At 41.9% G+C, this 22,689-nt stretch overlaps 1 protein-coding gene across 1 annotated transcript in view; it reads left to right on the top strand.

The window, feature by feature from the left end:
* Positions 1-3,962: 3,962 nt before the first annotated feature.
* Rbm28 (RNA binding motif protein 28) overlaps positions 3,963-22,689 on the top strand; it is a 36,417-nt gene continuing 17,690 nt past the window's right edge. The window contains exons 1-10 of the mRNA XM_041675539.1: positions 3,963-4,283; positions 9,201-9,359; positions 9,623-9,717; positions 10,341-10,416; positions 10,802-10,894; positions 12,171-12,242; positions 13,526-13,709; positions 13,820-13,959; positions 15,713-15,785; positions 22,089-22,198. Coding sequence (XP_041531473.1) covers positions 4,166-4,283; positions 9,201-9,359; positions 9,623-9,717; positions 10,341-10,416; positions 10,802-10,894; positions 12,171-12,242; positions 13,526-13,709; positions 13,820-13,959; positions 15,713-15,785; positions 22,089-22,198 — 1,120 coding nt within the window. The 5' untranslated portion in view covers positions 3,963-4,165. The remainder of the gene's footprint in view (positions 4,284-9,200; positions 9,360-9,622; positions 9,718-10,340; positions 10,417-10,801; positions 10,895-12,170; positions 12,243-13,525; positions 13,710-13,819; positions 13,960-15,712; positions 15,786-22,088; positions 22,199-22,689) is intronic.

Raw genomic sequence — 22,689 nt, 5'->3', positions numbered from 1 at the left:
GGCACTTGAGCCCTTGGTGAAATGCCTTTGATCCTCAGAGCCTGGAGTCAGGTTTTGGGAGACAGCTTCCTCTGAGCTAGTGAACCATAAAGACCTTCATGGAAAAATGGCCACACCTGTTAAAGGCCGAGTGCCTCAGGCTAAGCCATCCAACAACCTGCCTGACAAGTTCCCCTGAGAATTTACAAAGAGGAAACTGCCTTTTCTCATCAACAGGGCCTCTTAAGCTGGGCTCAGGAGAACCCCGGACCCCTTTCCCACAGAGCTCTCATCTCTGATCCTCTGAAGAAAGTCTGTCTCCACTGCCCATCTCTTGCCACTGCCCCAGGATAGTCCTCAAAGCAGAGCTCAGGACGCAGAGGCCAGTGAGCACATCCAGCCACCAGAAGGAAGCATCCCTCCCTGGAGCGTTTAGCCTCTGCATTTGTCATTTGGCTAAAATGTAATGACTCGTAGTGGCACAAAGGGTCTTGGATCAGGTTTGAAAGTGAAAAGCTGGCAGTGTTTGGCAGACCTCCTGCATATCAGAGAGACCTGCAGGGGCATACACATTAGGCTCAAAGTGGGAAAAACCAGGAATCTTAGTGATTGCACACACTCGTGCACACACACATATACCCTCCCCCCCCAAACTTGGATCATCAACTAATGGGGATTGGAGAGAAAAGGCAAGGAGCCAAGAGAGAAGCAGGAAGGGAGGTGAAGAGGCCCCGGAGGCTTCTGTTCCCTGCAAACAAAGATCTGTCCTGACTGAGGAGAGCATCAGGGTCCCAGACCTCTGTGGAGGTCCTCAGAGGGAGGAAGGAAGACAGGGACGTCTGAGGGAGAGTACGAGTCCTGGTGGAGAGAAATGGAGGCAGTGGTGCAGATGAGATTGAGGCATGAACCTGGAGTGCTCCCGACCATGCCTGCTCCATCACCCGGCTCAGCAGGGCTCAGAAATTCTTGCTGCATCCTCACTCTGGGCTATGGCCCAGAGAACTGCCAGCTTCCTAATTACAGGCATTTCTCACTGGTGTCATAGTGGCTGCAGTGGGCTCAGAGCATTGGCACTGCATTATGTCATGCAAGGAATGCTTGCTGCTCGGGGAAACTGGTCTCCTCACCCCATTTCCTCTTCCAGCTGCTGGTTTCTCGTCTGCATCTGCCCAGCTCCCCGTCGTCATCTCTTCCTCATGCTCATTCTCTCCAGCTGCTCTCTCTTGCTCATTCTCCTCACTGAACCCGACTGGCTTCATGTACTCTCCTCCCCTGAGCACAGCCATCCAAATCTGGAGCTTCCCCATTAGTCTGTCTCTGTTTCTCTCTCTCAGGCACTTGTTTTTGGTCTGAAAGCTCTGAATGCAGCTGATGAGAAAGGGGGCCAAAGGAATATTTCTCATTACTCACCCCACTTTGTTGATTTTCCTACAGAAGAATTACTTCTAGGGTTGGAGAGATGGTTCTGCAATTAAGAGAAATTTCTTTTATTCCAGAGGGCCTGGGTTCCAATCTCAGTGCCCACGTTGGGCTGCTCACAATCAAAAGTAACCAGCTCTAAGTGATCTGACACTCTCTTCGGACCTCCGTGAGCAGCTCTTTATGCACACACACCCATACACTCACATGAAAAAGATTTCCTTTAGCCCTTTCATTTACAAAGAAGCCAAGACTTCGGTAAGCCCCACCCTTTTGTCTCGGGCCTCAAGCCTTACCCAAAGCAGGCTTCTCAGGAGGAATACAGGTCGATCCTAATACGGACATCCTGCAGCTCCAACTCTTGGTACTGGGAGGTACTGAGAGACAAACTTTCATTCATTCATGAGTTCATCCACTCCATATCCAAAGATATTTGTCAAGCTGGGCGGTGGTGGTGCACACCTTTAATCCCAGCACTTGAGAGGCAGAGGCAGACGAATCTCTGTGAGTTCGAGGCCAGATCTAGGACAGGCTCCAAAGCTACAGAGAAACCCTATCTCGAGAAACAAAACAAACAAGCAAACAAAAACACCAAAACAACCCCCCCCCAAACCCAACAACAACAACAAAATGCATTTGTCAAATGCTCACAGTGTGTCAGGTAATGAGAACAAAAGAGCAGACAAGGGCAGAAGCCATGGGTGTGACACTTGAGGTCTCGTGGAGGAAAGGCCAGAGCTAGTTACAGGAAGTCATTAATAACACAAGCGATTATTAAAGTTGTGAGAAGTGGGAAGAACAAGCGCTAATATTTTAGAAGGTTTGGCTTATGGGGAGATGGAGGAGTGGAGCCAGAGGGATGGGGTCTGAGAAAGGCTGGCTAAGAACAGCCCAGGCTTCTCTTCCCTTTTTCGCAGTCTTCAACACATTGATGGATGAGGGATAGGCCGGCAGTTTATTTCCCTTGGAAGCCACCTCGCAGGGTCCCGTGACTCCTGCTATTTAATAAAGAACACTGCATGTGTCCTGAGCAGATGGATGGGCAAATATTCCTGACTGAAGAACCATGCGCCCTCCCTGATATGAACGGATAGAAGGGGATGCAGCAGGAAACAGACAGGGGTTCACATCTGAGCAAAGGGGAAGACAGAGTCAGTTTTACTGTGTATTCCCCCAGGGACACAGACCTACAGTATGGGTGTTTGCTGCCCCCTGATGGACATAAGGCGTTTAGTCTTTGCTCTTTAAGGAAAAATTGTATTTAGGGTATTTAGAACACTTGGGGGAAGAGGTTCAAGTGGATATGAAACTCCCCTATAGCTACAGCAGCAATGACTGGTTCCCAAAATTTACAATCTAGTATTTGAGGATAGAATTTCGATTCTTACGGCGGTGGTGGGATGGGGGGGGGAAGAATATGGAATCTCAAACCAATTTTATTTAAAAGATTCTACTTACTTCTTTTGCCCATTTTACTGTTTATATTGGATAAGATTGGCTTAGTAATAAACTTGACAATCTGTTTTTGTATTTCAATGTCTTTTCTCTTGATTTATCTATTTAAATTTAACTGTGGTATGGGTTCTTTTTCCAAAAGCACATATTATTTATTGAAGCTAGCTAAGGCTTCATAATTTCATGCTTAGTGTCCCCCCCTATCGCTACCAATAAATCATCTATTCATCTATCCAAAATATACTGAAAGTGGGTGTCTCTGGGGGAATTTTCACTGTACCTTCCATCCTTTGTGGTGTTTTCTACCTACCATATGGCTGTAATTTAAAAGTAGAGCTTTTTAAAGTACCTCGGGTTTTTTTTTTTTGCAGCTAGGTATTTAGCCAGTGCGGCAGTTTTCCATGTAGGACAGACAGTGAGCACACTTGAGTATCAAATCCTGTGGTTAGCCCGGACTCTGTCTGAGAAACAGACTTGAAGGAAGATGTTCTTTCTCTGGGCAGCAGTGTGTTCTAGGTCTGTGCTTATAGCTGGGTGTTATGTTTGCTTTGGGTGTGCTCTGATGTGATCTTGCAGACATTTTTTGTAAGAGTTAAAAAAAAATCTGTCTCTCGTTCCAAACTATTTTATATGAAGGCAGAGACCCTGCCTCTTTTCAGGCAACCGGTTTTTATCCCTAAAGCCTGGCATATAGTAGGAGCTCAATAAAAATAATTATTGAAAATATAATTTTGTAACATTTGTTCTGCTCGAATTTTAGTAGACACAATTTATCTCTGAGGCCAGGAAACCTTTTGTCTCATGTTTCCTGAGGACATAAAAATTGTTCAAATAATGCATGTTACATTTTTGTGTCTATGACGTTTTGGCTGAGGTTTTTGTGTGAAATTTGGGAAACTGTGGAGACCCTTCAGACAAATGTATTGAACACCCACTCTAAGTCAGATGTAGGCAAGGCTTCGAGGGAAAATGACTTCTGCCTGTTTTGGTGAATCTGGTTTCGATCTCCTAAAAGAAAGATTTTTAAGAGAGGGTAAATTGTTGACGTCACGTTTCACTTAGTGTCAGGGACGGTGCTAGGATTGCGTGCAGATGGTCGCTCAAGAAACTCCGCCCCCAAGACGTCATTCCTTCTTTTTCATTCCGGAACTTTTTTCTTCCCCACTACGCTTTCTCCCCGGACTCTTTTGAGCAACGAGTGCTTCCGGTGTCTCCCGGCAACTTGACGGGGTCTTCCTGCCGGAGCTCATCTCTGGACTCGCTAGTGTCGGTGAGGTTCCCTCGTGGCCTCAAACGCTTGTTTCCCGGTCTTATGGCCGGTCTGACTCTGTTTGTGGGCCGTCTCCCGCCCTCGGCTCGCAGTGAGCAGCTGGAAGAGCTGTTTAGTCAGGTGGGTCCAGTGAAGCAGTGCTTCGTGGTGACTGAGAAAGGTAAGAAGTGGGATGGCGGAGAGGGCTGGGTGCTCCTGGGAGCTAGAACACGCCGAGTTTCAGGGAGCTATGTAGTTACGATTTGCTTGTTTTGAGGCAAGGATCTCACTATGTAGCTCAGACTGGCCTCGAATTCGCTACCATTAGCTCTCCTGCCTCAGCCTTCTGAATCCTCTGAGTAAATGACATGAACCAACCCGGCTCTAGGCATGCGATTCTTGTCCCTCTCCGAAGGTTCGGGGCCGGGAACTAATTCTTCTCTAAACTGACTCTGCTGTATGTTGGCCAGTAAGGTCGATTTATGAAAGACAAAACACCCACTTAACGTTTCTGTTGCGTTTCCCCGCGTATTCAAATGTTCAAATGCTAACCTGTTAGTCTGGCGTAATGACTGTACTCCCCGCATTTGGGAGGCTGTGGCAGGAGGATTGCTGGGAATTCCAGGACAGCGTGGTCTATGTAGAAAGTTCAGGCCAGCGCCAGCTTGGATTACATAGTATGCTGTTCATTCATCTATTTATTTGGCAAATACTTCTTGAATGCTAACTATTCCAGAACATTTTTGGCTGTCCTTGGGGTACAGCAAATGTGTGACAGTAAATCATTAAATCAGAAATCATGTTCTTATATATTTATGGTTGGGACGACAAATTAAAAAACCAAATTGTATGTTGATAATGGTGATAAATGCTAAGGAGAAAAATAAAGTTAAGGGGAGGTAGGGAGTCTCTGTGAGTGTGTGTGTGTGTGTGTGTGTGTGTGTGGTGGCTAGGAAAGACCTGTCTGAGGAGAGATTGAACTTAGAATTCCCAAGGGATAGAACAGTCTGGATTCAGGAAGCAGCAACCTTGATATTGAAGCAGGTATGTCCTTGTAGGAGAAGAGAGCAGGGGCCAGGGTGACAAGGGAAGTGAATAAAGGGAGAGAATTAGAAAACGAGGACCAGAGAACCAGGTCAGAGAGGACCTTGCGACCTTTACAGATTTTTGTTCTCTGGGGAAGTCATTGGTTTTAAGCAGAGAGCAATGGCTGATCTTTTAGACTTAGGTTTTGAAAAGCTTCTGGCTGCTGTGTGGTGAATCGATGTTTAGCGGATAGAAGAGAGAGGACCAGGTGGTAGGCTCTAAGAATAATTTGGGGAGAAATTGTGGTGTTGGACCAAGATAATAGCAAGGGAAGTGGGGAGAATAGTTTTGTATATGGACATTGTTAAGGTAAAGTAGGATCTGCTCAAGCATTAGATACGGAGTATGAGCAAAGAGGAGTAAGGGAGTCGGGTCTGATTCCGAGGACTTTGGCTTGAGTCACTGGAGGGGTTCACCAGCTTGCTATATGCTTCCCATTCTGTTTGCCATGCACTGATTACCCAGTATGGAGAGTTGGCATTGACTAGTGAAGGGATTTTAATGATTTTCATGTAGAAGCATTTCTTTCTCAACAAGACTTGCCTGGGACACCTGGATAGATAACCTTGTTACCCGGGACATACGTCTACCTCCATTTGAACTCAGCAGGCATTTGTGTAGGTAGCTATCTTTGCCTTTCAGCACCGTAACTGGTGAGAACTGGCATCTGGTGGACTCCCCTTTCCCCTCCATGGTTTCTGAGTATGTGACTAGGGAACCTGATATATGCTAATAACCACCCCATGTTTAGCTTCTGTTTCAGAACAGAAGTTACAGTTAGGGTTGTCAATGTGGTTCTGACTGCTGTGTAAGCTGCAGCATCTGCCTAATTCTTTGTCACTTTATGTATAGATGCAGCAGAAGGAGTGAACGAGAGTGCTGTACGTTACCTTTTTTTTTAAAGAATGACCCAGATTTCTTTGTTCATTTCTTGCATTTAAGTACTCTTCAATGACACGTTGGCCTGAGATTTGCCATAGTCCTTTAGCCGTTGTAGCCAGCCACTCTACAGGTCTACCCATTCCCCTAGTTTCTCCTTGTCATTGAGTTGGTGCCCAGTGCAAAGGGCCTCCACTACTTTGACATACGTAGGCTCATCACAGTTGGCTGCAAGCACAGAAAAATGTTAGTTTGGGCCATAGAGCAAGACCCGACCTGTCTTTAAAAAATGGAAAGCAAATAAACTGAAATAAAATTAAAATTCTTACAAATACTCCTACTTTACCATATATGGATGTACTTTTATATTTTTAAATTCTAGTCAGTTGCTACTGGGTAGTAATCTGGAATTTAAGAAACATTCATCTGGGGCTGGAGAGATGGCTCAGTGGTTAAGAGCACTGGCTGTTCTTCCTGAGGATCTGGGCTCAATTCCCAGCACTACATGGCATTCATAGCAGTCTGTAACTCCAGTTCCAGGAACTCTGACATGTCCACACCAATGCACTTAAAAAAATAAAGTTAAAAGAAACATTCATTAGGGCTGGAGAGACAGCTCAGCAGTTAAGAGCACTGGCTGCTCTTCAAGAGGATCCGAGTTCAATTCCCTGCACCCACATGGTAGCTCACACTGTCTGTAACTCCAGTTCTAGAGGATCTGACATCCTCACACAGACATACATACAGTCAAAACACCAATGCACATGAAGTAAAATTAAGGAAAGAAAAAAAAATTATGTTGAGGCTTGGCAGGGTGGCCTAGCAGGTTAAAAGCATTTGCCACTGAGCCTCACAACCGGACTTTTATCACCAGAACCAGAAAGAACCAACTCCTGGCAAGTTGTTCCTTTCCTTTCACATGTGCATAAGTAAATGAATAATACCTAATTTATTTATTTTTAAGAAGCACTAATGTTGAGCCAGGAGTAGTGGTGTGTGGATAATTCCAGCATTTGGTATGTGGAGGCAGGAGGATCAGGAAGCTGAGGCCTACTTGGGTTATATAAGACTCTTGTCTTAAGAAAAATAAAACAAGAACAAGAAAGAAACATAAATATCTTTTTTCCTGCAGCCATTGCTGAGTTTCAGGGAGATGAGTTCAGGTGCATTCCAGGTTCTGCAGCACAGCGGAGGAAGGCATTGCTGCTGGAGGTGGACTGGACGTTCGTGCTGCTTCACATGCTGCGCCGAAGCCTTAGACAAGTGCCAAGTCCCTCTGTGTGGAATATTAGTTTTGTGTACCCTTACCTTAAACTCGTGCTCTTGGTCTAAATCCTTAACAATCTCTCTTGTCCTGTTTAAGAAAAATTACGGACTTTTCTATCCAGACAAGTGAAGTGTACTAGAAATGAGTGTTGCACTCCAGTAGTAGAGGAAGAGAGGGCATGGAAGTGAGGTGGGGTTTTCCCTGATGGTGTCAGCATGCCACCTCTCATGATTGTCAAGATTCTGTGTGTGTCACAGTTCTTTGTGGAGGTATAATTATTGTTTATGTCTTTACTGGGGCATTAAACTCCCCCACCCCCTTTTGTTTTTTTTTGAGACAGGGTTTCTCTGTGTAACTGGCTATTCTGGAACTAACTCACTGTATAGACCAGGCTGGCATCAAACTCAGAGATCTGCCTGCCTCTGCCTTCCGAGTGCTGGGATTAAAGGCGTGCGCCCCCACTGCCTGACTGAACTACACATTTGAGCAGCTTTGTTTTGGCTGTACTGATTGAGAGGAGGGTCTTTTTTTATTGTTGTTGTAGTTGTTCTAATTTCCTGAAGGGTGAGTTTGGACGTTTCAGGAGAAAAGAAATCAGTCTCCATGTCTCAATTTGCTTTCCTGGTGCCACCTGTCCGCTGTGCAGCCACCTTATATAGATTACTGTCCTGTGTTGTATGTGCTCTAAAGGAGGTGTGAGAGTGTTTAAAGGGGAACAGAACGCAGGAGTTGTTTCTTCTGCAGGTCATGGGTAGACATCGCTATTGGTATTGTTTTCCTTTTTCTGCAAGAAACTAATTACAGTTTTACTACTACCCCAACCCCAGAAAAAGGGCCATGACGAGTATTTATCTGTCTTTTTGGTCCTGATATTCTTCTGTGTGGGGTCTCATGAAAGACCATGAGGCTTGCAAAGAGGAATTAACATAGTTCTTTTAAAAATGATTTCTTAATTTTATGTGCCTGGGTATTTTGCCCGTATGTAATCCTGTGCACCATGTGTGTTCCTGGTGTCCTGGTGCCCTTGGAGGCCAGAAGTTGTCGCATCCCCTGGGACTGAAGTTACAGATGGTTAAGGGCTACCATTTGGGTAGTGGGAATTGAACCCCAGTCCTATGGAAGAACAGTTAGTGCTCTTAATCACTGAGCCATCTCTCCAGCCCCTTAACTTAGTTTCTTTTTGTTTGTTGTTTTTCCAGGCTGGGTTTCTCTGTGTAGCTTTGGAGCCTTTCCTAGAACTCACTCTGTAGACCAGGTTGGCCTTGAACTCACAGAGATCTACCCCCCTCTGCTGGGATTAAAGGCGTGCACCACCACCTCCTGCTTTAGTTTAGTTCTTATTACTGTTTTGACATTCATTTACTTCTCTCTATCTCAGATGATTCTTTGGAAAGGAGTGGTAATATCCAAGTTACCGATCTTGGAGTGTTCTGAAGATAAAATAAAGTCAAGAATTTCTACCTTCTTTGGAAATATTTAATTCAATACTGAAATGTTAAAGTCTTGATGTCATTTTTTAGGCTCTTATTTATTGCTAATATCTTCTAAGATTGTATTATTATAATCTGATTTTTCAAATCTACCATATGTATTATTCCTACCCTTTATGGTTATCTTTCATTGTTAATATTGAATTCTTTGAGGGCCTAATGTTTTTCAAGGGTCCTCCATATCCCTAAGATTATCAAGTCTGGGGTAAGAAGAGGCAATAACATCAAGATATCAGATTGGAAGAGAGAGGAAGCCTTATAGTTCTAAATAAAGTAGGGAAAGATCCCTGCCTTATTTCTTTTCCTTTTGAGACCTGTATCTTAGATAGCCTGCTCACAGGCCTTCGCTCTTGTTCCCTCACTTGTCTTGCTCTAGGGAGTAAGGCATGCCGAGGCTTTGGGTATGTCACTTTCTCCATGCTGGAAGATGTTCAGAGGGCGCTCACGGAGATCACTACCTTTGAAGGATGCAAGATCAACGTGACTGTTGCCAAGAAAAAAGTGAAGAACAAGTCCAAGGAAAAGAAGAATAATGGTGAGTTTCTAGTAATTCTCCAAGAGGAAGGAGAATGAGAGGTGGCCAGAGAGCTAGGAGTTTTCTTTTTGTTGTTAATCCCTCCCCCCCCCCCCCCAGTATGCTTTGATAGTCATTTGTGCATCTCAGGCTGGGAAATGTGGTTATTCCAGGATGTTACACACTTGACCCCATGGCAAATACTGTCTGTATTGGTACCTTTTCCACTTAGGTCTAGCCTAGAAGTGGGTTTGCAGACTTATCCTGTGTCTCTTACCTTTTAGAAAATTCAGAGTCCCCAAAGAAGGAACCAAAGCTCAAAAAAGCCAAAGTGGCAGATAAGAAAGCCAGATTAATTATCCGGAACCTCAGCTTTAAGGTAAGATGGAGCTAAGTGTCTGTTTCAGAGGACGCTTGAACCAAGGCGTGCACATCAGTGGAACTCTTCACCACAGTGGGAATAAACCTTAGCATGTCAAATTGAAAAAGGGGGGGGGGGGGACTGTTTGTTAAGGGGCAAGCCGATGGCTCAGTGGGTGAAGGTTCTTGCTGCCAAGCCTTATGACCTGAGTTTTGTCTCTGGGTCCCGCATGGTGGAAGTAGAAAACTAGCCATTGCAGGTTGTCCTCTAATTTCCACACACATGAGGTTGCATTGCCTTCCCCCAAGTAAAATCAATCCATATAATTTTAAAGAATGTATTAAGTCCACTAAGTGTGAAGATGCTTTCCTTTGGAGGAAGTTACCGTCGAGAAAGAGATCTGTGTATTCAGCTTCTCTCTTCTTCCCTTTTTGCAACAGGGTCTCTTGTAGCTCATGTATAGCTCCAACTTTCTAGCCGAGGCTAGCCTTTAGCTCCTGATTCTTCTGACTCTGTCTCTTGAGTATGGGATTGCAGGAGTGGGACACAATGTCATTCAGACTCCCTCTAGGAAATGAACTTAGTTGATGTTTCATATTTATTTGCTATAATAATACTTCTTGTTTTCCTTTTGGCTTTAGTGTTCAGAAGATGACTTGAAAACAGTATTTACACCCTATGGAACTGTTCTGGAAGTGAATATTCCAAGGAAGCCAGGTACTTTGCACCTTCATTTGGTGTGGATTTAATGAAGACAATGTAATGTAAATGTTCCCATATTATTCAACCAAAAATAAACCTTTTGTCATGTTTTCTGTGGCCCGAGAGAGTGATATTTGTAAAGTATTTAACAAGCAGTAAAGCCCAAATGCTAGTGTTAGTCCCTTGTTTTTTTTAGGTAGCTCAAACTTAGTTCCTCTGGTATTGACTGATTGCTTTGCTAAAGCCGGAGTTATAGAGGATATAAACTGTTGTTTTGGGGCAGGGACCTCTTGGCTGATGGGCAGGCTGTGGAATCATCTTGTCAGCCTGACTACTGTGATCTTCCTGTTCTGTTGGCTACCTCCTGCTACCTTTAACGTTTTTGTACATTTTCTCACAGATGGAAAGATGCGTGGTTTTGCTTTTGTGCAGTTCAAAAATCTCCTTGAAGCAGGAAAAGCTCTCAAAGGCATGAATATGAAAGCAATAAAAGGTGAGTCTTCTACACCTCATACTGTGACCTAGTTATGTCTGGTGCTGGAGTGAATTAGCACAGTAACCGCCTTTTTTTTTTTTTTTTTTGGTATGTTCAAAAAATGTTTCTACTGCGTAGACTCTCATTGCTAAAATGGTAGCTCATATAGCCCAGGGTAGCCATGAGTTCCCTAACTCACTGAGGAGCAGCTGACCTTTCTGCCTCCACCTCTGAGTTCTGAGACTACAAGCATGCATCGCCACACAATTTTTGGTGAACATTTTTAGTATTTTATCTTAGGATAAGCTTGAAAGAACTCATACCAGGAGCCTTCCCTTCATTTTTTTGAGTGTCTTTTGGAAGTTCTTAATGACTGTCCTGGGCAGAGCTGCTGATAAAATGCATGTTAGTGCCTCCATTCCTGTTTCGGGTGGACCCGCTTTATCAGTACCCATGGCTATTAAACTGACAGTCTGCCCTTGGTGCCACCAGGTTCCAGGCTGGTGGAAGGGTCAGTTTAGTTCCTTCCTGACTTCCGAGCAGGATCTCCATTTTCCCGAAGGTCTGTTTTGCTTCTTGCCAGTGTAACTGGAAACACAATGCTTTGTTTATCTCGTATTCTCCAAGGTGTGATGGCTGTGTGAAAAAGCTGAATTTCTGTTGTTAAAGGAATGAAAAGAGCTCCTGTAGGCAGAGTTTGATTGGGACCACCAGCTCCCAAATGACCCCACAGAGACTTATTAATTATAAATGCTTGGCTAATAGCTCTTAAGTTAACCCGTTTCTATTAATTTGTGTGCTACTATGTGGTTCATGGCTTGTTACCTCATTTTCTACATGGTTTGCTCCCTCTGTGTCTGGCTTGTGACCCCACCCTCCTTATTCCTTGCTCTCTCTTTTTGTCCACAAGTCCCACCTAACCTCTACCTGCCTAGCTATTGGCCATTTAGCCCTTTATTAGAACAATGAAAGCCACAAATATTCATAGTATAAAAAAGATTGTTTTACTGCAAGTTATTGAGAGCATTTTTAGGTTTTTTTTGTTTTGAAACATTATCTTAAAGGTAGTTCAGGCTGGTCTGGAAGTAGATCTTCTTGCCTCTCTATCTTTAAGAACCAGTGTTCAGGCTGGGAGATGGCTCAGCAGTTAAAGACGAGGCTCACATCCAGAAACACCAATAGTCTCAGAATTGGCTTTTCTTTTCTCCACTAAGACTGTAGCTATCTCTTGATGGGTGGGAAGTAGGGATATTAAGTAGAAGAAAGTCTTCCTAATGCCACCTCTGTTTGACAGGACGGACTGTGGCTGTGGATTGGGCTGTGGCAAAGGACAAATACAAAGATACCCAGCCTGCTTTTGCCCCAGGTAAGTTGTGTTAGTGTTAGGTAGGAGGGTTGGGCAGGTGGAAACAATTCTTGTGTTGTTTTTTGATTTTTGATTTTGAAACAGGTTTTCTGTATGTAACCTGGGACTTGCTATGTAGACCAGTCTGCCCTCAAACTCACAGAAATATACCTGCCTCTGCCTCCCAAGTACTGGATTAAAAGTAGGCGCCGCCCTGCCTGACACATATTGGAGCTTTCATGTAGAGTGGGAATATTGAGCTGGAGATACCTAAAGCACAATATTAACATCCTGGAAAATCTCCAAATTCCTCTGGTCTCAGGGCTGCTTGTCGGTTCACATTGGACTGTCTGGTGAGCTGATCCCAAAACACAAGATCTTTTGAGCATGAGTGAGGAGGAGCCTGAGTTTGTTCATTCTTCCCTCTACTTACTCCCTTCTTGTCCCATTATAATGAATTTTTAAGAAGAAAGAGCAGTGCTGGAGGACTCATTGGTTAAGAGCACTGGTTTCTCTTCTAGGGGATCTGAGCACCCACATGGTGGCTCCCAGTCCCAGGGATCTGATCCCTTCTGACCTCTAAGGGCACTGCATGTTCTCTGTACATACATAAATTAATACTTTTAATTAAAAATGAGAGAGAAAACTTAGAATGCTTTTAAGTCACCAGAGTGTCAGAATATTGCACATTGAAGCTAAAGTTCACGGAGGGCCTGAGAGCAGTGTGTCTGCTGTGGTGTGTAAGTGGTGGCCTGTCTGAAGAGTTTTGGTTGCTGTTTCTCTCTCTTGGGGTTTCTGATGAGGACAAGAAAAAGAAGTGACTAATCTAAGTGGTGGCAGCTTTGCTTTTTTCTCTCATATTTGCTGATATTAAATGCTCTCATCTTTTGGGGTCTCTGAGGAATTGATTTACAGACGATGCTCAGATACCCAAATCCTTGGGTGCACCAATCTCGTATAGAATTAATGCAATCCTTCTGTACATTTGGTTCCTCTCTAGATTATTTGTAAACCTAATATAATACAAAGTTGCATAATAGTTATTATACTGAATTGTCCAGGGAATGTTGACAAAAGTAGATATTCAGTACAGACACAGCGTTTTTAAAAAGTCTTCTTTGATCTGTGGGTGATTGAATCTGAGGATGAAGAACTGATAGAAATGAAAGCTTGACTGGATGACAAGAAAAAATAGGAAGTCCTGAAAAACTAAAGGAACCAGGGACTTGAGTTATTAGTTTTTCCTGTTAACATAACCTTGTTTTAGATACTAAATAAATTCCTTTCTTTATCTTCCTCCACAGATGAAAAGAAGAACAGTGAACATGAGCATAAGGAATCAGGTAAAAATGGCAGGGTGGAAGAGCAAGAAGAAGAAGATGATGAAGACGATGATGATTTTGGTGATGAAGATGATGATGATAGTGATGAAGAAGAGGAGGAAGGTAGAGAATCAATTGTGACGACATGTGTGAAAGTTCAGAAGAGGTAGGCCCACTCGCCTCTGTCCCCATTTCACTGTAAATTTGGTGTACGTAGTAAAGCTCGGTTGCTGATGTGTCAGCCTAGATGATGAGCTCTGAACTGTGCTGTTGCAGAGCAGTTAAGAGAGCAGCTCCTGAGGAAAGCACTGAGGAAGACCATTCTGATGAGGACAGTGACCTGGAGGAAGGAGGGAGCGTTGATGGCGAGGGACCGCTGGAGAGTGGGAGCAGTGCTGAGGAACAGGAGGATGAAGGTTTGCTGGGATCTTCATAAATGCCTTTCAGCTTTGTATAAATTAGAGACGTACACCAGTTCTGCCCAGGCCTCTTTTCAAAAAGCTTTTCTATCAAATTTTTGTTAACTACTAAAAAGGGAACCTGTATTTTTATTTTTTCTAATGCTTTTTATCTCCATCCCTATATCCCCTTTCCCTCTCCCTCTCTCCCTCTTTTGAGACAGGATCTCATGTAGCCCAGGCTGATTTGATGACGATGAGCTTGGACTGGTGATCTTGCCTCTCCCTTCTGAGTGATGGGCATGCACCACCACTCCTAGTTTATGAGGTGCTGGGGATCAGACACAGGAAGGGCCTTGTGCATGCAAGGCAAACACTCTACTAACTGCTGCATTCTCCTCCCCTCTGCCCCCTCTTTTGAGACAGGTCTCCTATAGCCTGGGGTGGCCTCAGGTTCAGTATGTAGATAAGAATGACCTTGAACCAACCCCTGTGGTGACTGCTGTAATCCCAAATGCTGGGATTACAGGTGTGGCCCCCCCTTCCCCCACACTGTGTCTGGTTTTTGCAGTGTTGGGGTTTGAACCCAGGACTTCATTCATGCTAGGCCAACATTTACCAAGTGATCTACATTCTGAGTCTTTTGTTTCTTTATTGTTCACTCTGTTTTAAAGATGAGTTTGGAATATTTGGGAATTTAGAGTCTTTATTAGGGAATTAAAAACCTAGCTTTAATATTGAGGAGCTGCTACTTCTGCTTGTCTAAGTTGAATGAATAACTGGATAAACAGGATATATTACAGTGAGAAATGCCCAGTAACTGCTTTGTCGGGGTGGGTGTTTTTACTTAGCTGTTTGCTTACATTTCTATAAGTTTGGTGTTTTGGTTTGGCCACATAAGAGAAAGATAATTTTTTTTTTAATTCATGAGGATGGAGTCAAGGCTTTTATATTGAGAGTACAATGAGACCTACAATTTGGGTTCATCTGCCTTCTGTCGTTTTCTTTTTTGAGTCTGAAAACCTAGTGGAACTCAAATAAGAGGTTAAAGAATATAGTACAAAGAAGCTTAATGTAGAAATCAAAAGTTCTTCACCAATCCAACGATTCTCCAAAGTAATCATTTTTTTTTCAGAAATTTGTTTGTATACACATAGCATATAAGGGTTCCAAGCATGTGCATGTGCTACCACATCTACCTTAATGTTGTTCTTCAAGCTATGAGTTTGCTTTCCACCCAGATCATTAACTCTTAAGTCATTGTTCTGTTTCTTGTGCACTTAGAGAATATTTTAACACATTTAAAAGCAGAGACACATGCATATCCATGCAGTATAGTGTAGTAGTGAGTCTGTGTGTGCATGCTGTCTCCTCAGGGGCTCTCATTTATATGGGGATTTTTCCTCCCATACCTTGACCACATTGGATTCTATTGGTCTTTCTTGTTTTGCCAATTTAGGTAAAAATTATTATCTTTTTTTCCTTGAACTATGCTCTCTTTCCCCCCTTTCTTTCTCTCTTGCTTCTGGGAATTGAACCTCTATGTCCTTGTTTTTGTTAAACACACATTCTGCCCCTAAGCTATACCCTTAATGCCTCTGCTTTGCTTTTCTTTGAGTTTGAGTATCTTAATATATTTAGTTGTTATACCCTTTGTCCACATAGTTTTAAAAACCCGTATCAAATGTTAGCCCTTTGTCTTATGACTTGCATTTGTCTTATGAGTTTGTTGTTTTTGTTTTTTGTTTTGTTGTGTTGTTCTTTACATTAGATGTCCCAGTCTCAAAGAAAAAGAAGAGGAAATTACCCTCCGATGTGAACGAAGGGAAAACTGTTTTCATCAGGTATGCCTGCCTGTGCGGAACTGGGCATCCTTCACGGGTCTCATTGCTTACCTTGCCTTTCCCTCGGCCCCTGGTTCTCCTGTCCTCCCCTTCATCTTGGCTTCCTCTTTTCCTTTCCTTAGCACTGAATTAGACACTATGAGACTGTCTAACACATCTGATCTGAGGGACAAACCAGTGAGAAATTTAAGAGCAAGAACTTAAAACAGGAGGTAACTGGTAGGTAGGGTCCTTATCCTTTTTAGAGTTCATGTTTTATAATTTGGTGGCAGCTTTTGGAACATTTCAGCTCTTAACTGGTCCTGACCTTTATTTTAGGAGACATACTGAGGTGATGCCATTTGCCGTGGGTAATTCTCTCTTCATGCCTAACTTCTCTTTTTCTTTCCTCCTTTTTGTTTTTTTATATTTTTGAGACAGGGTCTCATGTATCCCAGGCTGGCTCCAAACTTGTTAAGTAGCTAAAGATAACCTTACACTTCTGAGTCTCCTGCCTCCACCTCCTGAGTACTGGGACTGCAGATGTATACCACCATGCCTAGTTTATGTGGTGCCGGGGATCAAACTCAGGACTGTTAATACCAGATGTGCAGAATGGGTTTTTTCAACTTGACACAAGCTAGAATCATCTGGGAAGAGAACATCATCATTTGAGAGATCGCCTCCATCAGATTGGCCCACAGGCAAATATTTGGAGGCATTTTCTTGATTAGTAACTGATGTGGAAGTGCCCAGCCTCTGGGCTGGTGGTCCTAGGTTGTATTAAGAAAGCAAACTGGCAAGGCTAGAGGGACGACTCAGTGCCTCTAACACTAGCAGCTCTTCCAGACGGTCCAGGTTTGATTCCCAGCACCCACATGGTAGCTCCCAACAGTTTATAGCTCCAATTTCAGGGCACCTAATTTGGATCTCTATAGGCACTTATATACATGGTGCACAGACATACTTTCAAGCAAAACATCTAAAAATAAAAATAAATAAATTTAGAAGAAAGCAAGCAAACTGAGCAAGCTATGGGAAATAAAGCAGTAAACAGCATCCTCCATGATTCTTGCTTCAGTTTCTGGCTCCAGGCTCCTGCCACGAGCTTCTGCCATGGCTTCCCTCAATGGTGAACTGCCAGCTGTCCTTTCTCCCTAAGTTGGTTTTGGTTAGGGTCTTTATCACAATAATAGAAAGGAAGTTAGGACACTAGGAAGCACTCTGCTGGCTGAGCTACATGCCTAGGCCCTAACTTCTCTCTCTCTTTTTTTTTTTTTATTGTTTTTGTTGAGCTACACTTTTTTTCTCCACTCCCTTTCTTTCCTATTCCCTTCTGCCCTCTCCTGTGACCCCCATGCCTCCTAATTTACTCAGGAGATCTTGCCTTTTTCACCTTCCTATGTAGGTCCATGTATGTCTCTCTTAGGGTCCTCTTTGTTGTCCTGTTTCTCTGGGGTTGTGGCCTGTAGGCTGCTTTTTCTTTGCTTTATGTCTAAAAGCCACTTATGAGTGAATACATATTATATTTGTCTTTCTGGGTCTGGGTTACCACACTCAATATGATGTTTGCTAGATCTATCCATTTCAAGATGTCATTATTTTTTTACTGCTGTGTAGTACTCCATTGTGTAAATGTACCACATTTTCTTTATCCGTTCTTTGGTTGAGGGACATCTAGGTTGTTTCCAAGTTCTGGCTATTACAAATAATGCTTCTGTGAACATAGTTGAGCACATGTCCTTGTGGTATGAGTGAATGTCTTTTGGGTATATACCCAACAGTGGTATTGCTGGGTCTTGAGGTAGATTGTTTCCTAATTTTCTGAGAAATTGCCATACTGATTTCCAAAGTAGCTGTACCAGTTTGCACTCTTACCAGCAATGGAGGAACGTTTTCCTTACTCCATATACTTTCCAGGATAGACTGTCATCAGTGTTTTTGATATTGGCCATTCTGACAGGTAAGATGTAATCTCAGAGTTGTTTTGATTTGCATTTCTCTAACTAAGGATGTTGAGCATTTCCTTAAGTGTCTTTCAGCCCTTTGAGATTCGTCTATTGAGAGTTCTTAGTTTAGGTCTGTACCCCATTTTTTTTTATTGGATTATGTGCATGGCAATAGATATGGATCTATTTTCATTCTTCTGCATGTTGATATCCAGTTATGCCAGCACCATTTGTTGAATATGCTTTCTTTTTTCCATTTTATATTTTTAGCTTCTTTGTTAAAAAAAAAAACAAAAACCAAAAAACTTTGTTTGTAGTTGTGTGGATCAATATCCGGGTCTTTGATTTGATTCCATTGGTCCTCCTGTCTGTTTTTATGCTGATACTAGGCTGTTTTCAGTACTGTAGCTCTATAGTAGCATTTGAAATCCGGGATTGTGATGCCTCCAGAAGTTCTTTTGTTGTACAGGATTTTTTTGCTATCCTAGGTTTTTTGCTTTTCCATATGAAGTTGAGTATTGTTCTTTGAGGTCTGTGAAGAATTTTGCTGGGATTTTGATGGGCATTGCATTGAATCTGTAGATTGCTTTTAGTAATATCGCCACTTTACTGTGTTAATTCTACTTACCCAAGAGCATCGGAGAGCGTTCCATTTTCTGGTGTCTTCAATTTTTTTTCTTCAAAGACTTAAAGTTCTTGTCATACAGGTCTTCCACTTGTTTGGTTAGAGTTATCCGAGATATTTTATGTTATTTGTGGCTATTGTGAAGGGTGATGTTTCTCTGATTTTTTTTTTCAGCCCATTTGTCTTTTGTGTAAAGGAGGGCTTCTAATTTTTTTGAGTTAATCTTGTATCCTGCTACATTACTGAAGGTCATGAGTCGTAGGAGTTCCCTGATAGAATTTTTGGGGTCACTTAAGTATATTATCATATCGTCTACAATAGCGAGAGTTCAACTTCTTCTTTTCTGATTTGTATCCCCTTGATCTCCTTTTGTTGTCTTACTGTTCTAGCTAGAACTTTAAGTACTATATTGTATAGATATGGAGGGAGTGGACAAACTTGTCTTGTTCCTGATTTCAGTGGGATCACTTTGAGTTTCTCTATTCCATGACAGAACCAGATTTAAACAATACCTAGCTACAAATCCAGCCCTATACAAAGTACTAGAAGGAAAACTCTAGCCCAAGAAAGTCAGCTACACCCACAAAAACACAGACAGTAGATGATCTCACAGCAGCAAACCCCAAAGAAGGGAAAAGCACACACAATAGCATCAGTTACAGCAAAATCTAAAATGAAAGGAACTGGAAATCACTGGTCATTAATATCCCTTAATATAAATGGACTCAACTCACCTATAAAAAGACACGGGTTAACAGACTGAATATGAAAACAGAATCCATCCTGCTGCATACAAGAAACATACCTCAGTCTCAGAGACAGACATCACCTCAGAGTAAAGGGTTGGGGAAAAAAATTTCCAATTAAATAGACCTAAGAAACAAGCTGGGATAGCTAACCTAATATCTAACAAAATAGACTTTAAACTAAGATCAATCAAAAGACACAAAAAAGGGCATTTCATATTTGTCACAAGAAAAATCCACCAAGAGGAAATCTCAGTACTGAACATAAATGTCCCAAATACAAGGGCACCTACATAGGTAAAAGAAACATTACTGAAGTTTAAATCACACATTAAGCTCCACACACTAATAGTGGGAGACTTCAACACCCCATGCTCATCTCTGGACAGGTCTGCCAGATAGAAACTTAATAAAGAAATAAGGGAACTAACAGATGTTATGACTCAAATGGACTTAATAGACATCTATAGAACATTCCATCCAGACATAAAAGAATATACCTTCTTCTCAGTTCCTCATGGAACCTTCTTGAAGATTGATCACATACTTGGTAACAAAAAAACCTCAAGGAAATTGGAATAACCCCCTGTATCTTATCGGATCTCCATGGCTTAAAGTTAGAATTCAACACTCAACACTAATTTCAGAAAGCCCACAAACACATGGAAATTGAACAATGCTCACCTGAATCACCAGTGGGTCAAAGAAGAAATAAATTAAAGACTTCCTAAGATTCAATGAAAATGACCACACAACATACTCAAACTTATGGGACACAATGAAAGCAGTGTTAAGAGGAAAGTTCATAGCACTAAATGCCTACATAAAGATGCTGGAAGCATCCCACACTAACGAGTTAACATAATACCTGAAAGTTCTGGAATAAAAAGAAACAAACTCACCCAGGAAAACTAGACAACAGGAAATAATCAAATTGAGAGCTGAAATCAACAAAATAGAAACTTACGAAAACAGTACAAAGAATCAGTGAGAAATCAGAAAAAATAGACAAATCAGGAAAATAGACAAACCTTTATCCAAACTAACCAAAAGACAGAGAGGGAATATCCAAATTAACATAATTAGATATGAAAGGGGGGACATAAGAACAGACACAGAGGAAATCCAGAGAATCATCAGGTCATACTTCAAAAACCGATACTCTACAAAATTGGACAACTTAAAGGAAATGGATAATTTTCCGGATAAATATCACTTAACAAAATTAAATCAAGACCAGATAAATTAACCTATAACCTCTAAGGGAATAGAAACAGTCATCAACAGTCTCCCAACTAAAAAGAAAAGAAAAAAAAAAGTTCAGGACCAGATGGTTTCAGTGCAAAATTCTACAAGATTTTCAGAGAACTAATACAGATATTCCTCAAATCGTTTCACACAATAAAAACAGAAGGAACATTGCTAAACTCTTTTTATGAGGCTATGGTTACCCTGATACCTCAACCACATAAGAAACACTATTAAGAAAGAGAATTACAGACCATGAACATTGATGCAAAAATACTTAATAAAATACTGGCAAACAGAATCCAAGAACACATCAGAAAAATCATCTACTATGACCAAATAGGCTTCATCCCAGAGATGCAGGGATGGCTCAACATATGAAAATCCATCAATGTAATTCACCATATAAACAGACTGAAAGACAAAAGCCACATGATCATCTCATTAGATACTGAAAAAGCCTTTGACAAAATTCAACATCCCTTCATGATAAAAGTCTTGGAGAGAGCAGGGATACAAGGAACGTATCTAAACATAATAAAGGCAATATACAGCAAACCTAACTTCTTTTAAAGTAATGTCCAAATACAGAAAGTCATGCCTTGTTTCACGGCGGGGGGTATACGTGTGTGTGTGTGTGTGTGTGTAGCCAGTTGTTGCTGTTTCAGCCCTACTATTAGATGGGCATTTTTATAGGTTGGGTTAGCCTTAACACATTGCAAGCAGGCTGGTGAGTGAGAGGGCTCGGTGGGAAAAGGGGCTTGCCACCAAGACCGACAGCCTGAGTTTAATATTCAGGACTACATGGTAGAACTGAAGAACTAGATTCTTACAAGTTGTCCTCCAATTGTCACACGTGTCTCATGGTACACGTGCTAATACACATGAAAATTTTAAAAATATATTTAAAAAAGCCTTAGATTCTCAGTTTAAGGCTATTCAATGTATAGTTCATTTTTTTTCCCTCCCTCCCTTTCTCTCCTCTTTCTCTCATTTATTTGCCTAGTCTTCTTTACCATGTTTTTCTTTTATATTGTTTTGGAAGGATTTTCTTGGAGAATTTTAACTGAAACCCAGGTTTTATAATTAACATGGAGAGGAATATGTCTAATTCAATAAAAGAAAGACATGTTTCTTACTAGCCTGCTGTGAAAATTTCTGGTTGTGGTAAGAAACTAATTTTAGCCACATTAGAGGAAGAGAGCACGGTTGGATGAATACTGGTTTGCTCACAGAGTCAGTGTTGTCAAAGTGCAAATCTCAAGTAGGCGATGAAAATCTGGGCAGTTGTGAGACTTTTGCTGCTGGAGGTCTTTTCTCTATGATATCATCTTAAAAAAGTAAAGGCACAAGGTATTTCTGTAAAGTATATTATGCTAAGGGTACAGCTAAGCAGAGTTCATGTGTATATTCACATAACTACCAGGTCACAATACAGCATGTCTGAATCATTCCTGGGTCAGCCTTGATGCTTCTAGTCCGAAGGTAATCTGTATCTGCAACTTTTAGTCTTTTTATTTTCCCCGGTGAGAGAATCTGGGAATTTAAATTAGTACGTTGGAAGAAAGGGACAGAATCATATAGCAGAGGCTTAGCCACTAGGGGTCACTCTTGTGTACTGGTGCTATATTTGAACAAGGGAGAATGGTTGTGAACAGGGAGCCATCAGAGTTGATGTCTAATTCACGTACCTCATATTAAAATTCAAGATCTTACTTTCTCATTGAAATATTTGTGGCCTGGTTTTATTCCATAGAAACCTTTCATTTGACTCAGAAGAAGAAGATCTTGGGGAGGTCCTCCAGCAATTTGGTGATCTGAAGTATGTCCGGATTGTCTTGCATCCAGATACGGAGCATTCTAAAGGTATTTATCCTCAGCTGACCAAGCCCAACATTAGGAAAGAGCATAAATTAGGCCATTCTAAGTGTTACATAGTCCGACTAGTCTCTTTCTTGGCTTCCATAAAAACCCAAGGACACTCCAAAATTGTCTTCCATGATGTGAAAATCAGCAATTTAATGGCTTTGCCAGCCTTAATTTTGTCTCAGCCTTTAAAGCTCTTTCTTATTTACTTTAAGATAATGGATTCCATTTGTTGTTCTCCTTTGCATTTCAAATGTGATAGCATCTCCTGGGTATTAATATTCTACACTGCTCAAAATTAATGGGAATTTCTTTTCTTTGATGCTTTTGTTAGAGATAACATCGACAGAAACTTTGTTGCATGGCAACAGTCAGAAGGAAAAGTATGTAGCAGGAGTGGTGCATGAGATAGTTTCCCCAATGCTATTTATTTTCTACTCTGAAGGGTTAAATATTCATTCTAGCACGCTGCCGTGTATTAGAATGTGAAT

This window comes from Microtus oregoni, unplaced genomic scaffold, assembly GCF_018167655.1.
Source record: "Microtus oregoni isolate MIOR12 unplaced genomic scaffold, Mior012 000026F_ref0000081, whole genome shotgun sequence".
NCBI lineage: Eukaryota > Metazoa > Chordata > Mammalia > Rodentia > Cricetidae > Microtus > Microtus oregoni.
The sequence above is the reverse complement of the archived record's forward strand: the minus strand, read 5'-3'. Positions and strand labels throughout refer to the sequence as shown.